This window comes from Manis javanica, chromosome 2 (genome assembly GCF_040802235.1).
Source record: "Manis javanica isolate MJ-LG chromosome 2, MJ_LKY, whole genome shotgun sequence".
In the NCBI taxonomy this organism is placed as follows: domain Eukaryota; kingdom Metazoa; phylum Chordata; class Mammalia; order Pholidota; family Manidae; genus Manis; species Manis javanica.
This window is the reverse complement of record NC_133157.1, coordinates 204,668,435-204,684,444: the sequence shown is the minus strand read 5'-3', so window position 1 is coordinate 204,684,444 and position 16,010 is coordinate 204,668,435. Positions and strand designations below refer to the sequence as shown.

Genomic DNA, 16,010 nt, shown 5'->3' with positions numbered 1-16,010 from the left:
TCATGTTTCTCTGTCCCTTCAGGATTACGAGTTGTGCTTACTTATCATGTCTTATTCATCTCCTATAATCTGGAACAATTTCCTCAACTCTTCGTTGTCCTTTATGACACTGGCATTTTTTGAGACTACACAGCAGTACTTACCTTACTAAATTTGTGTTTGTCTGAAGCTTCTTCAAGATTAGATTCTGGTTACATATCTCTGGCTGAAATACTACATGAGTAATATTGTGTCCTTTTCAGGGTATCATATCTGGATGCATACAATGTCTGTTCATCACTGGTTACAAATTTTCATCACCCACTCAAGGTGTGTAACTGTTTCTTTCCAATGTATATAGTTATAACCACTGTTTCCTACTTTGTATCTAGCAACCTGTGCAGAGATACTTTTAAACTATATAAATATTCTGCTCATCAAACTTTCCCCCTAGGTTTAGCAACCACTGAAGATTCTAGCCCTGAGCAATCTTTGCAATGATGATTTCAAAATGCTGGTTTTTCCCAACTCTACAATTCCCTTCACATTTACCAGTCAGCATTCTATTATAAAGAAAAGCCCTCCCTTTCTATCTATCCATCCTATATCTGTCATGGAAATTAGGAATTCCCATTTTATTCAATGGGTTATAATCAATAGATGTCTATATTGATGCTCAAATTGTTCCAGATGGGGCCAGTGGGAGCATCTTCAAGCTGGTTCTAGCATCCTCTTGAAAGGTCCTATTTTTCATTTTAAAAGCATTTTTTACATTTCTGGTTCAAGTTATAAAGCTTATCTTTTATGATCCTTGTCCCCACAATAGAATGAACCATTACTGCAAGAGCTCTTGATCCATGTAGTGAGGAATCCAAGATCTGAGTGCTAAGTGTGCTGCTTGCTACTAGGATATCAACGCAACTAGAATCTTACAGAAGAGAGAGCTAGGAAATATATATGTCATGTAATTAGTTCATATTAATGCCACAAATTCCTATCCAATACCTATCTAGTCCCACGTGGTTCTTCGTTACATTTGCCAATTTCCTATTTCTATCATTCTTTTCAGTTAGGATCTGAGTCCAAAATGACATCAAAATTATTCACTGCTCAATCTTTTAACACACAGTTTCAGAACTGTCACACCCATACCAATATGAAACAAGTTTACGGAGAAGAGTTGAAGATTTGTTTGCACTTTCCTCTTCCCAACCAGACAGAGGGTATACAGCTAAAATACTGTGTATGAAAGTTACTCGTATTAATTTTGGTTTTTACTCCAGTGTGGTTATAGCCCAAATACAGTTGAATTCATTGTTCTGGCTTGCCTATTAGCGGCTCCCCCCCAATACATAATGACTTAATTTTAACTTTTAATATACTAAATATTTATTATCAAAAGAGGTAAAACAAGTTATCATTCTATCCTCTTTCTACTTCTTTCTATTCCCCACAACTATCACCATTCTGTATCTTGAATTGTTGGTTGTATGGCGTATAACTATCTAATTTCATCAAACTGTACATTTAACATATCTGCATTTACTGTATATAAATTATACTTAATAAAATAAGTCAACTAAAAAATACTACTGACACACATTGAATGGCTACATGACAGAGATATTTTCAACAGCTTCTCTTATTGGGCCCATTTCTAAGAGTCTGTATATTTTTTTCCTCTTTTATTCTATATTTCTCCAGAGTAGTATTAAGGAGAACAATGGGAGAAGCTTACATTCAGACAAAACTGTAACACAGAAAAACGGTTGTTTATGAAATACCTGTTTTCTGAGTGCCTCTTCCCTTATTCTGTTGGCCTCACTGGCTGAGCTGACAGTCACTTGCATTAGGTGTATATAAAAAGAGATCATTTTATTTATTGAGCTTCTTAGATTATTGAAAAAATGGGAAAGATATTCGGTTTTAATTTCCATGTTGTTTACACTACTTTAGTAGTTTTATAACTTACATTGTAATTGAATCAAATATTGCAAAACACTGACTTACGTAAAGTTCCATACACACATTTCATTATTATTCATTCATTATTTCTTCCTATTAAGATTGCTTTTTTTTTTCTCAGCAACAAGTTTGCTGGCTGAGCTGAGCAGGGAAGCTGTCACTGGGCGGTGCGGCATCCTCAGAGGGGGCCCTGTCTAATGGAGTTTACCCGATGCTCAACACTGCCCATGGAGCAGTGAGGTCAACGGTATGAATTTGATTTCATAAAACATGTGTACACAAAAAGACTCTGCAAGGATGTTTATTTAAATGTTAACAGCAGCTGCCTTTGGGTAGGAAAATTGCAGAGGGAGTTTCTACTACCTTATTTTTACCTATAATTTATGAATAGGAAATAAGTGAAAAGTTCAAATTGTTAAGAATTTGGAACACATTTTCTCTTTTATTCTTAAGGTACCCATTAAAATGAAAAAACTAAATCTGTAATATTACCAAAATATTAAACATCTATACAAAACTTGTTGCTGAGAAAAAAAAAAGCAATCTTAATAGGAAGAAATAATGAATGAATAATAATGAAATGTGTGTATGGAACTTTACGTAAGTCAGTGTTTTGCAATATTTGATTCAATTACAATGTAAGTTATAAAACTGCTAAAGTAGTGTAAACAACATGGAAATTAAAACCGAATATCTTTCCCATTTTTTCAATAATCTAAGAAGCTCAATAAATAAAATGATCTCTTTTTATATACACCTAATGCAAGTGACTGTAAAACAGACTATTGCCTATGTCTTTTTGTATTACTGATTTTTACTCTTGCCAGGACTGTATATTAAATAAATGCTGGTCACTGACATTAAGCCTTTAACACTTACAAAGAACACTGCTCCAAAGCCTCCCTGGCCAACTTTTATGAGATCTTTGAAGCGCTTCCCTGGATCTTCTTTGGAGAAGAGTTTTGCAATCTCAGGGTCCTTCAGGGTCTGTGCTGGGATAGTTGACGACATCCTGCTGGGCAATCAGCTGTCTGACTCTAATTTTATGCTGCTCTCCGAACCCTTGGGAAATCGGTATGAATGAAGCCACGTTGGCATAAACAATTGGAGAGAAATAAGAAAAGAAAAAAGGAAAAGCAAAAGTTGCTAAGAATAATTAGTATATCATTTTCTGACTGCATATATAAAATTATCTTAGATGTGGAATTTCACTGAAGAAGTGTTGCCTACTAGTGCAGGACTCTTAAACCCAGCTCATCATCACAATCACCTGTGCTGCTTAAAAAAAAAAAAAGATTCCCACTATACATAGTATGTAAATACATACTATATATACACTTCTAAAAATTAGATCAATCGTCATGTACTGGAAGGCTTTCTGTGTCAGTACTTAAAGATTTATCTAACTCTGATGCAATAAGCTCATCAGCAAAAGAGATAATACAGTAGGAAGACCATTAAAAACATGCCCAACAACTCAAAATGTACCCATAATACGTTTCTAACAACAGGAAGATTCCCATCTATTAATGACCTTCAAATGCAAGAAAATAGATAATAGATTTAATTCAGTAAGATTTCTTTTCCTTTCAGATACTACTTGGCAGCGTTTAATCAACTCTAACACAGATACTCAAATGAAATGGGAGAAAATAATGAATTTAACATAGATAGACAACTGTTTCCTCCATAACCTGATTCACACTAAAATATGGCCTTACCAAATCTGCTTCATTATGTAAGTAGATACACTACAGAATTCCCTGGTGGTTCTGGTATCAGTTCCTTTGTATCAGATTACCAAATTTCAAAAATGGCTGCTATAAATGAGAGGCTTCAGAATTTGGTTCTAGAATGACACTGCCTAGATAGGAATCCTGACAACAATTATTTACCAACTATGAACTTGGGTAGCCTCATTTTCCAAGTCTATAAAATGAAAGAAATAACCTACCTCCTAGAGTATCTGTGAGGGTTAAACGAGTTAATAAATGTTAAGTGTAGACTAGTACTCAGGAGCAGTAAGCAGTACATTAAATGTTAGTTATCATGACCTCCTTAAATTTACCACTTAAAATTAAAAACTCCTGAATTTGATTTCATTAAACTAATCAGGGAAAATAAAGCTCTAGCCAGTTTTTGCCATGCCCAAAGCATATTTTTAAAATTTTTGAATGTTTTCAATTTTATTAATTTCAAAAATTTTTTAAATGACAAGAGAATTTGTGTCTCTTGTCTCATTTTTAGTGAATTCAACTGAACCAATTATGCCTGTTATTAAATTTATAACTACATAAAACACATTTACATATCTTTTGCACTTCCCTAAATTAATACTACATTGCAGAAAAATTCAAACTACGAGTTTATATTCCTTTTCTAAGATTTTCAAGGCTGCACCATATTCTTCACTTTTACCAATCACTCTGCACTGGAATATAGTTCCCTGGAACAATGCTTCAATTACAATTCTTCTAAGAATATGTGACCACAGAAAAGTCATTTAACTTATCACTCCTAAAATGAGGAGATCGAACTAAATTCTATACAAAGTGTTCCTATTCAATTTATACACCTGTGAAAAACAAAAAGCCTTCAATGTACCTAAGACCTTATTTAAGAACTTTGAATTATCAAATTATAGTACCTTTTTTACAAGCATTACCTTACATAAAATTTTGTAAAAATTCTGAAAAGAGAGAAAAAAACATGTTCAATAATATCTTTAAAGTGAGGAAAGTAAAGAACTGCCAACCCAGAAGAGAATCTTTATTTAAGCAAAAGTTTTGTGAAATGAATGCAAAAATAATAGAGAGAGAGAAAGGAAGAGAGACAGAGACACTTAGATGATGGAAAGCTAAGAGAATCTGACCTCCATTAACAGATATGTCAAATATTAAACAAAAGAAAGCTAAAGGCTATATTACTACCACACAAAATATTCAGAGCTAGGAAAATTACAAGGAGTAAAGAGGGACATTACATAATGTTATGATTTCCTTCATCAAATTCTAAATGTATACTCACCTGACAAAAGAGCTTCGAAATACACGAAGGAAAAACTGACACAACTGAAAAGAGAAAATTCTGTAACTAGAACACCACCACCACAGAACAACACTACCAACCAACAGGTCCTAGTGACATTCCAGTATGCAGCCTGGCCACAGAATGAACATTCTTCCCAAGTGTGCATTATGACATACGCCATGAGATCATATACCGGGTCATAAAGCTAAACTTAACAAGGGAAAAAATTTCAATTCATACAAAATGTTTTCTGATAAGAGCGTAATAAACTTAAAATCAGTAACAAAACAGTTTAAAAAAAAAAACAGGACCTCAAGTGTGGAAATTAAATACACCTCGAGGTAACCCATGAGTCGATAAAGACATTTCAAGGGCAAAGAGAAAATAATATGAATTGTGTGAAAATAGAAATATAACAAAATATACAGGATTCTTACACAGAAATTAAAGCACTAAACCATAGTAGAAAGAAAACTCCAATGAATAATCTAAGCTCCCATCTTAAAAATATAGAAAGAGAAAAGCAAATAAAACCAAAGATAAGTATAGAGGGAAATACTAAAGAACAGAATGGAAATCAATGAAACTAGACAAAAAAATCAGTTAAATCGAAAGCTAGTTCTTTGCAGGGAAAAAAATGTCAATAAACCTGAAAGAACTCTGCCAAGCTAACCAAAGAAAACAAGAGTAAATTACCCTAAAGAGGGCGTATCACTATATTCCTAAAGACATTAAAAGGATAAGGAAATACAATAAACAGCTCTAAACTTGTAAATTTGACAAAATAGCTGAAATAGGCAAATTACTTGGTAGTGGTACTTATAAAATACCAAAACTCACTCAAGAAGAAATAGAGAGCTGCCTCTCCACCCAGATAACAAACTGTAGGGTCTCAGGCTCAGACCTCAAGGAGGCACAAGCTTCCACGGCCTCAGTCCCTACAGCATGGCCCTCAGCGCACTGCTGCCAAAAAGAATAAGGCACAATGACAGTACGGGTGTCTGGGGCTGGAGGCGCAGCAGGGGGCATGGAGGGCATGGGACGCACCGCGGCGCAGGGTGGAGAGCTGGCTGAGCTGAGCAGGGAAGCTGTCACTGGGCGGTGCGGCATCCTCAGAGGGGGCCCTGTCTAATGGAGTTTACCCGATGCTCAACACTGCTCATGGAGCAGTGAGGCCAACGGTGTTCAGCACACCTCTAGTGGACTTCCTGATTGCAGCTGGAGGATTCCACATCTCTATTCCCAGATGTAATGACTGGAGACTGCCTGAACCATGCTGGCTTTGAGGCCGTGAACACACATGGAATTCAGCTCAATAAATGCCAGACCCTCCAAAACCTCACTAAATAAGGTAAGGCTATGTTCTCCCAGTGTAGAGGGCAGTGATACAGAGAGACCAGGAACAAGCGCAGACGTGCACACACACACACACTTTCCTACCTACACCAAGAAAAAGGATAGATGAATAGGGGTGAGATTAAGCTATGAGGGTTTCAAAGCCCACAAAGGATAGATACTATTTTTATTGTACAATGAAATCAAGAGCCAATTAGGCTCTTTGGCAAGGGAATGTTTTAAGAAAAATAAAGAATGAATTGGAATTGGAGCAGGTAGAAGGGTATGAGAACCAGTAATATGTAAGCAGGCAGAAGACTTTGGGGGCTGTTATTAGTACATAGTTTGTTATTTATTCCCACTGTGTCACTCTAGCTTCCAAATTGATCAAAAAGGAAATAATTTAAGAATGATACAGTTCTTAGCTTAGCTATTATCTTTGAAAATATCTTCCATGGTTCTTAGATGACACTGAAGGCCAAATATGTAAGCATGCCATCTTATTTTGGCTTGAAGATCTAGCCCAGAGGATGGAAGAGTGGCCTTTCTTCTCTCTCCTCACCTCTTAGATTCAGGAATTCACAAGAGCTTTCTGTCCTGACCACCTGAGTTTCCTATTACTTCCCTGGATCTAATTCAAGGCAATACAATTGGAGAATTTTTTAAAATAAAAAGTGAGATACCTAAACAAAACATTCATGCAATATCCAATAATTAACTTTATGTCCAAGGCCAATTATGATATCAGGGCAATAGTTGGTATCATTTCTTTGGGGGCAATGTGTCTTATACTAACTAGGAGATGACCCCAATGACATAATCATGTCATGTTTTCACATGTAAAATCTCTAGGATAATTAAGAAAAGTAAGCCAAGAAAACAGCTTTGCTTGGAATGCTATAATTTGGGCTATTTACTTTTATGAGATTTGATATTGCTGGCCTCACTTTAAATGTGAAAACTATTGAATAAAAATTGGAGAAGTAACAAAAGGACCTTGAGCCAAATTCAAATCCATGGAACAGTAAATAGAGAAAAAGGAAGAGGGATTATAAAACAGAAAGACTGGGCCATCCCCTTACCTCTACCACTCCCTGTCAAGAACACCCCAAGGATCCACCTGCTTGGGCCTTAGATGCCTCACCTTTAAAACAGTGGTAGTCACACCTTACCAGTCCAAAGACAGGGTTGAACCAGATGTTCTCTGTGGTCCCTTTCAGTTCTAAAACCAAAATCTAAACTCTGGTAAAGGATGCAGGTGACTAATAACCTGGGACTCCGTGACAGGTAGAAGTTAGAGCTCTGAGGCTTTTCCCATGCTTTCTCCTTACTCCCTCTCGGTTGGATCGTGAGATGTACAACTTACCAGCCATGGTGAATTGTATTACCCTTGGCCAAATGCACCTTTGCTGTTCCCAGTGGAATGATCTTGTTATTTCTATGTTATGGAACCCAGGAGTGTCCATGTGAGTCCATGTGATATGCTTTGTCCAGGGAAATGCACACAGAAGTGCTGATTCCTTCATGAAAGTAATGCTCTGCAAATAGCGAATTATAGAGAACTTAGCTGTAGGGTGACCAACATCCCTGTTTATCTAGGTCTGAGGGTTTTCCTGGGATGTGGGACTTTCAGTGCTAAAATCCAAAGGTACCAGATAAAGGAGGATGAGTCGGTCCCCTTTGGTTTCATTGATCAAAGCTCCCCCAAGATGTCTGGGTACCAAGTCATCCTATGGCTACTAAGATCTCCTGCCCAATCCTTTTATCAGCCTCCATGCAAATGTAATGATCTCTTGTCCCATTTCCTCCTATAAAGGTTATTAGAAAACAAATAGTAATAACAATAATCCATAGAACAGCTCCACTCTCTGACAGCATGGTCAATTTAATAGGAGTCTTCAAGACCTTATCTCAAAGAAACATATAAGTGGACACATGAAAGTGAGAGCTTTTGTAGACTGCAAGAAGATGCTCAGCTATCCTCAGTCCACACCATGTACACCAATATGGTGTAGTAGACACAGTTATGCATTTGCATAGTTTTGTGACTTCAAGTCCTGATGCTTCTACATAGTAGGTCTGTGGTATTAGGCCAGCCACCTAACCTCTTTGAGTTTGGGTCATCACGTTTTAGAAGTGAAGCAAAAATAATATGAAGGGCATTTTACAAACTCTAAAATGCTATGAAATAGTATTATTACTATGTAGTGCATTCCTAAAGACTGACCACATAGTTAAATCACATTCTCTCCATTTATTAAGTGATTTATCTAATAATCATTTTTCTTTACCTCAACTAATACCTATGTGCAGCAAAACGAGAAACGGTAGGTGATACGTACCCTGCAAATATGGACATGATGTCAACTTATACCAGGGAAGGATTCCAACTTGGCCAACTAGGCTTGGGTAATAAGTATCAGAAATTCACATTTGGCCGAGTAGGGGTGGGTACAGAATTGGTGATGGGGAGGAGGTAGGGTTGTAGAAAGAAAAGCAACTTGCCATTATTCTGAATCTCTGCACTAGGAGGGCAAAGGAAAGAAAATACACCAGAATTCCTAATAAGTGCACTTTCACTTTAAAGGGGAGCTGTTCACTCCCGTCTTTGTTAATGCTATCACATAATACCACAGAATGGGTGGCTTATAAACAACAAGCATTTATTTCTCACAGCTCTGGAGACTGGGCAGTCTAAGACCAAGGTGCTGGCAGATTCAGTGCCTGGTGAGAGCTTGCTTCCTCGTACACAGACAGTTGTCTTTTCACTGTAACCTCACATGCTAGAAGCGGCAGGGGAGCTCTCTGGGGCCTCTTTTAAAATGGTATTAACCCCAGTCATGAAGGCTCCACACTGATGACCTAACCAGCTCCCAAAGGCCTCACCTCAAATTCCATCCATTGGATATTAGGGTTCAACATATGAATTGGGGGGGAACGCAAACATTCAGTCTATAGCATCCTCTCAAGCCACTCCATAGTCAGTTGTAGAAGGACCAGCTTGAATTGATATGCCCTTCCAAACCTGCATTCCATTTTCTCCTCCCTGCTCTGGATAACACTGATGGGTGCTCCGTCCTCTGGCTCCAGATGGGAACACCAACAGGGACTGGAAGGGAATTGAGATCAGGGCATAGTCCCCCCGGCTGAACCATTTTCTTGAATGATTGCCAAGGGGTTGACTGTATCTCTCAACTGAAAGCCACAGCTCTTGTCAAGGTAGCCCTGCCCATGTGGCTCATTCCAGATTTCTGTGACTACAGGTTAAGATGGTAACAGCTCTTTGATGTTACCATCCTAGAGACATTATGCTCTTAACTTCTGGTTTCCCTATATCCTGTAGACCCTCATCAAATAATCCACTTTGAGAGAACCATTTGTCTCCTACCAGCCCCCAAAGGACTCAAGTACCTAACGACACTTGTTTAGAGATACATGTTATGTTTACTTTTTTTTAATATGTAAGAATCATTATTTTCATTTATTTACAGTAACACTTTGTATGGATTATTTAATTGAAAGAGAGTACTTTTCTTGACTCTGCCTTCTTTATTTGTGATAAGAATTAGACTTACAAGCTCTAGTCACTCTGCAGAACAGACCCTTGACCAGTCTCCTGGACACTGGTTTTAATGAAGGCTACCGAAAGGCTCAGAAACGGAGTCTCCCACCCTGTGCTTTTCTGCTAAGATCTCCTGCCCAATCCTTTTATCAGCTTCCATGAAAACTTAATGATCTCTTGTCCCATTTCCTCCTGTAAAGGTTATTAGAAAACAAATAATAATAACAATAATCCACAGACCCTCTCCAGTTCCCTGAGGACTCCATCATTTCCTATGACTGTTGGTATCAAACCGATGTGGACTCACATCTCCACTTAGCCACCCACTGGCTCATATTAACAAACAAATCCCTTTATGTTTTAAAATAAGAGTTTCTTTTTCTCAACATGAAGTTAGGATTCCTATTCATCCCATAGGGTGTTGTGTTGATGAGAAGATACAATCCACAGAGGCCTTAGTATAGGTCCTGGTACCTAAAAGTTAACTGTGTGAACTCTTGGCATTAATACAATATAATTCCTGCCAGTTATTTTCACTGTGCTTTTTTAAAGCAAGAGACTTTGCAGCTGAGTAACCAAAAGGACAATGACCCAGTCTTATTTGCAGCCAATGAAACAAGCAGCAAAGAAATCTTATTTCATCTCTTTGGCTAGATAGTAAAACATTAATATTTGACATTTACATAGCACCTGCAGAATATAAAACAGCTGGGGTTGGTGTTTCATAAAACAACCCTCAAAAGGGTCTACCTTCAGGACAGATCTCATTAAAATCAACGCAACGTGACAGGATACCCCCCTTAAAGGAATGGCAAGATTATACATTTTAATAGAGAAGCTGATCATAATAGAGCACAAGAAATTATCTACCCCTTGCATAAAATTGTCTCACCCTATTACTTCTTCTGGAATACCACACATAGGCCAGACCCACTTCCTTCAAGAAAGAAATCATCAAAATTTAAATGATCAGCAAAATAGAGAGCCCATTGTATGGGCCAAAAGATATAACGCGGCCCTTCTATTTGGAAAGATGACTGAAAAAGAAGGAAGAGGAGGAGGAGGAGGAGGAGGAGGAGGAGGAGGAGGAGGAGGAGACAAACTTAACATCCCAGAGCTCTCTGCTTCCTGCATAGCTCACATAATCCTAACAACCCTGAAAAGTAGGCACTAGTATTCCCTCCAATTGATAGTCACAAAAAGTAATGCGTGGAAAGGCCACAAAAATGGTTCTTTGTTCAATAGCCAGTGAGCAGTAGAGGTGGGATGCCAACTCAGTTCTCTTTTTGCCAAGAGCTCCGTTTCTTCTCCACTGTGTTCTAATACTGAAGGGGTTCTGTGGAAGTATCTAAATAAAATTAATCCATTCAATAACCACTTATGATTTCCAGGACTTTTGCTACATGCCACATAACTAGAATTAAATAAAATTTTGAATATTAAGAGAGGTAAATTAAAGGTACAGAATGGAATTTCTACCAAATACTCCAGTTAATGATCATTATCTATACTATGGGACATTTCTCGTAAACTTTACTGAGGTCAAAGTAAAGGAAACCACCCAGAAAGAGTTTTAAGGAGAATGAGAATGCTCTTGAATATCCAAATATTCAGAAGTGTTATTTAGATGAATCTTGGGTCTGATCCCCTGAAGTGTTTCTCTTTTTTATATGTTTTTAACACAACAAACCATCATTATGTCAACTGGGTTCGATCACACAGACTATAAATGTAATTTAAATTTGAGACACACCCAAGTATGATCTCATGAACATGTAGGTTTGAGGGGCAGAAAATAAAACCAATTCTCCCTTTTAGAGGGAAAGGAAGATTATGAGTATCTACTGCATGACAATTACACATTTTATATTGTTCGGTGATCAAAACAAGCCAGTGAAGTCAGAATTACTATCCCCAGAAGTAGAAACGAAGGCAGGGTAAGAGGAAAGGATTTTTCCCCACAACACATGACTCATAAATAACTGAGCCAGTTTTTCAATACCTGGCCTCTCGAACTCCAAAGCTCATAATAATCTCTCAAGGCCAGGAAAATACGAATAGTGTTCTAAGGTTTGAAGGATGATTTTAATATTTTTAAAATTCTTTTTCTTTATTATATTTTCCAGTTTCTAAGGAGATGAAAGATCAATGATAGGTATCATAAAAACTGCCAGTTTCTTTCATTTAGGATAATTAAAGCATTACCTGAGGGTAGTAAAGTCCTGTTAGGTTTGGGGAAATTCATCAATGTGCTTTCAGATTATGGAAACCTAACATGGAGTTGGGAAGTTTAAGGCTAAACTGATCCACCTAATAAAGCACACTGGAGTTTTACTTGCATGGAGATATTCTATTATTAATTGTTTTCTTGTTTTCTCTATATTTTAAGTGGAGAGAGAGACAGAAAAAGAGAACTTGGGATCACTGATTTGACACTTGGAGAGAGAGGAGTCCGAAGTTTGAGATGAGTAGGCCTGGGGCAACGATGGCCTGCATGACTACATGAGGGAATGGGACTTGCACTTTGGAAGAGATGATATATAATACTGACGTTTAAGTTTTTTCTATTTTGTTAAGTTCTTACGCCATCCTCAAATTCAAAGCAAGTCGATCACACATATCAGACGTGCTTCACAAGCTCTGGCCACACACAGAACAGGTCAGCAAGTTCTAATACCTGAAACTTACCAGGTGCTCACGCTGTGCTGATCACTGTCCTCAGCTACGATGTACGTTACCTAAGCATACGTGAATACATACAACATATTTCTCACAACAAACATAGAAGGTAGGTGCTTTTATTATGTCCATGTTTTTTCCTGTGGAAACTAAGGGCCAAAGAGACTGCATGCTTTGACCATGGTTACATAGCTAGTAAGAGCTGAGCTGGAATTTGAACCTGAACCTTCACTGTTAACCACTTTCACTGACAGTCATGCAGCCATCCCCACACTTCCCTTACCAGGGCCACCATGCTGATAAAGTAGCATATTAAGTAAAAGTGCTTTTGGAGCTTTCCACAATGTACATCAATCCAGAGATCAAGAGGCTAGTGGTAGGTAGCCAGGTGAGAGCGGAGAAGCTCTCTGTGGCATGATTAGACACAAAAACTCTCTTCCCCAAACAGTCTATAGGAAGTATGCAGTGTTTGGGGTGTAACAGTGTACAGGGGTAACAAGCAACCTCTGCCAGAGTTAACAGAAGGATAGTTAAACTGTTTTCCCATTTCTCTCATTTATTTTTCAAAGCATCTTGGCTGATCTCGCCCAGAGAATCTCAGACCATCTCTAGCTGATTGGGGCACATGGCAGTGCTTTCTGTCCACAGCTATCATCTATTCCAACAAATCCCAAGTCAGGGCTATGGCCAAAAAGAATCCTAGTGATAGAGAGATCTGGAAAAATTTAAGTGTTTGCCAACTTTGATTTGAGCATTTGCCAACCTCTTATTCAATTAATCTCTTTCAATACTTTCTACTTCAGTCTTTTTCTCTCATTCTTATCCTATCTGTATAGATAGTACCCTGAATTCCAAGTACTGTAATGTTACAAAAGCATAAGGTATGTTCATCTTGCTACCAATACTTGCCATGAATACCTTGTGATTGAAAAAATACATATTTTAGAAAAAGGCATTGAAAAAGTCAGAAACTTCTGGAATCAGAGTAAATTGGGGCAGTTGGAAGGAATCAAATGATTAGCAGACAGACAATGAGGAAAAAGTCAGGTGTGCATGGGTTTGCTCTTGAACTGGGTGTGGGCTTTAAGGAATGGAACAGGTCAACTGACCTAAAGGCACAAGACTTAATGTACAATTGGAGAATTTCGCACCTTTGATTTGCCTGTTTCTTCAATCCCTGATAATGAGAGTTTCATTTTGTTTCTTAAAAAGTTACTTTTGCATATTGTGGCCAGTAGAGTACCAGAAGCAAGATGGCTTCAGGTACCCAGGAAATGGCTCAAGATTGTAGACACTTCTGTAAGGTAAACAGAGACCCACTGTGGCATAAACCTCTCAAAACCAAGGTTTGCACCTGCTTTCCCCCAATTTAATCTATGAACCAGTTAGCCTATTTTAAAAGCAGAATTCTTCTCACACAGATCTGCTTAATCTGTTACGTTAATAGTGTCTAGTTAGTCCCAGCTGTTTCCAATACTTAGCCACTTCATATCCTATAAGCCTGTCCCCCTTATGCTTGGAACAGGTAGCAACTTTGGAAACACTGCCTTACAAAAACCAGAACTGGCTTTTTAAGAACATTCTTGGGTAGGCTGAATAACACATCTTTTTCCATGTGTCCAACACCATCTGGAAGCATTTTATTTTTCATGAAAACTACAGGTCACCTGATTATTCTATGGTTCATTGTTCTCGAAAATGTTTCCTAAATAAAAATAACTAACAAAAACCCTCAAAAATACAAGAACAGAACATTTCAATACAGTCCTTTATTAGCATGATTTCAGTGGCCAAGAATTTAGAGATCAGCTCCCAAATAAATCAATGTAGGAATGACATATTTGGGCCACAGGGTATTGTGGGGAAGTTGGGGTTCCTATGGCCAGGATCCTCACTGAACTTAAACCACCAGATGATGTAACTGGCCTGTTGCTAGGCTACCGCTTCCACACCTTTAGGCAATAAGCTATTATTGCGCTATATAGAGGGCTCGGCCCAGTGCTCTGGGTGGAGGCAGAGATGCTAGTACTCGACCTACTGCTGGGAGAACAAGCCGGGTAATAAACCCTTTCACCCCAAAGAACGTTTTGCTATCAATTTCTTTGGTCACATTGAATCCATAGCAAACTTGCCAGGGGCTGAAACCCACTGACAAGACAGCATTTAAATATTAATTGACAATATGGCAAAGATTAAAAGAGTATACTTCTAAAAAAAATCCTAGAGCTATTACCACACTCAAATCTAATCATGTAAAATTCATGTTTAAATACACTGTAAAATGCTAAAGTTCTTTGTTACCTCTAAATTTACAAAAAACAATGCCGACAGGATTTTTACTCAATGGATTTTGGTTTATTCTACTGAAGAGAGTAGGAGCAATTCCTTAATTTTTCACTGGTTGAAAAGGATATACATGGAGTAAGAAGGAATTTTAAAAATTGATAACCAACACTGTTCAAATATGGAAATAGTTTCCTGAGAGGGAAGAGACAAAGTACGGAATTACTTTCTAGAGCAGATCCTCAAATCTCAAAAGCCTCTGAAAGCCAGAATTAAATGTGTGAAACAGGAAGATGTTAGCAATGTGGAGAGATGGAGGCACAGAGACTGGAGAGTGTATTCTCCATTTAGTGAAATTCAGAATTACAGCATTTAAACATCATGGTGGAATTAAATAGAGGTCTACTGTATCTTGAGTATCAGCAATATTTGATGAACATCAAGGACTTGATGCATTTCATTGTGCTGCAGTAGAAATAGTTATCAGGCACCATGCAAAGTCCTCAAATATTTTCTGTCATTTAATCTTTCTCTCTCTGAGGCAGGCATGATTATTCCCATTTCACAGATAGGAAACTGAGGTTGTAGTATAGGGCCAAGGGTGATTCCTGGCACATAGTAGGCACCAAAATGTGTTGAAAGTCCAAGTGAACAACAACGCCTTTCCCTTCTACATTTTATGCTGTGTTGTGCAGATGAGACTGTGAAAGCCTCCTTTTCCTTTGCTTGTTGGGTTCATACAGGTTTTATCAGTAGGGGACACTAGGGGGAGCTGGACGGGGGAAGAGGGGAGAGCACCTCCTCCTTGAGCTTGCCATCCCATTCAACCCTTCTCTCAACAGCAGCAGCCCCAAATCTGTGAGGCCTCTCCTCCAAGCCCTTGAGGAATCAACATCAGCCAGGTGGTACCCCTCCCCAGAGGCCTGAGTCCTTAGCTCCACAGGGACTCCCGTGAGCTCCTGAGTGCAAGTGGTACCAACCAGTTAGCTTCCTCTCCCCAGAGATGGAGATCCTGGCTCTGCAAGGTTTCGCATTTGAGTTTCTAGGTTCTGAAAACCCCAACCTCTTCCCTTTTTCTCCTAGCCAGGGATGGAAGCTGCTTCTTATGTGACCTCAGAGTTTCCTTTTTTGCTGTTGCAGACTCCCAATTCCCAATATTCTTCCCATCAAAATACCT

The 16,010-nt window shown here is 38.3% G+C and overlaps 2 protein-coding genes across 3 annotated transcripts in view; one reads left to right on the top strand and one right to left on the bottom strand.

Annotated features, from left to right (window-relative positions):
- Nucleotides 1–2,580, top strand: part of LOC140848002 (serine/threonine-protein kinase TAO3-like) — a 66,134-nt gene extending 63,554 nt beyond the window's left edge. The window contains exons 2-3 of the mRNA XM_073230049.1: nucleotides 243–309; nucleotides 2,066–2,580. Of these exons, the coding sequence (XP_073086150.1) occupies nucleotides 243–309; nucleotides 2,066–2,142 (144 nt within the window). The 3' untranslated portion in view covers nucleotides 2,143–2,580. The remainder of the gene's footprint in view (nucleotides 1–242; nucleotides 310–2,065) is intronic.
- LOC140848000 (serine/threonine-protein kinase TAO1-like) overlaps nucleotides 1–16,010 on the bottom strand; it is a 398,025-nt gene that overhangs the window by 72,179 nt on the left and 309,836 nt on the right. The gene's annotated exons all lie outside the window — the stretch shown is intronic.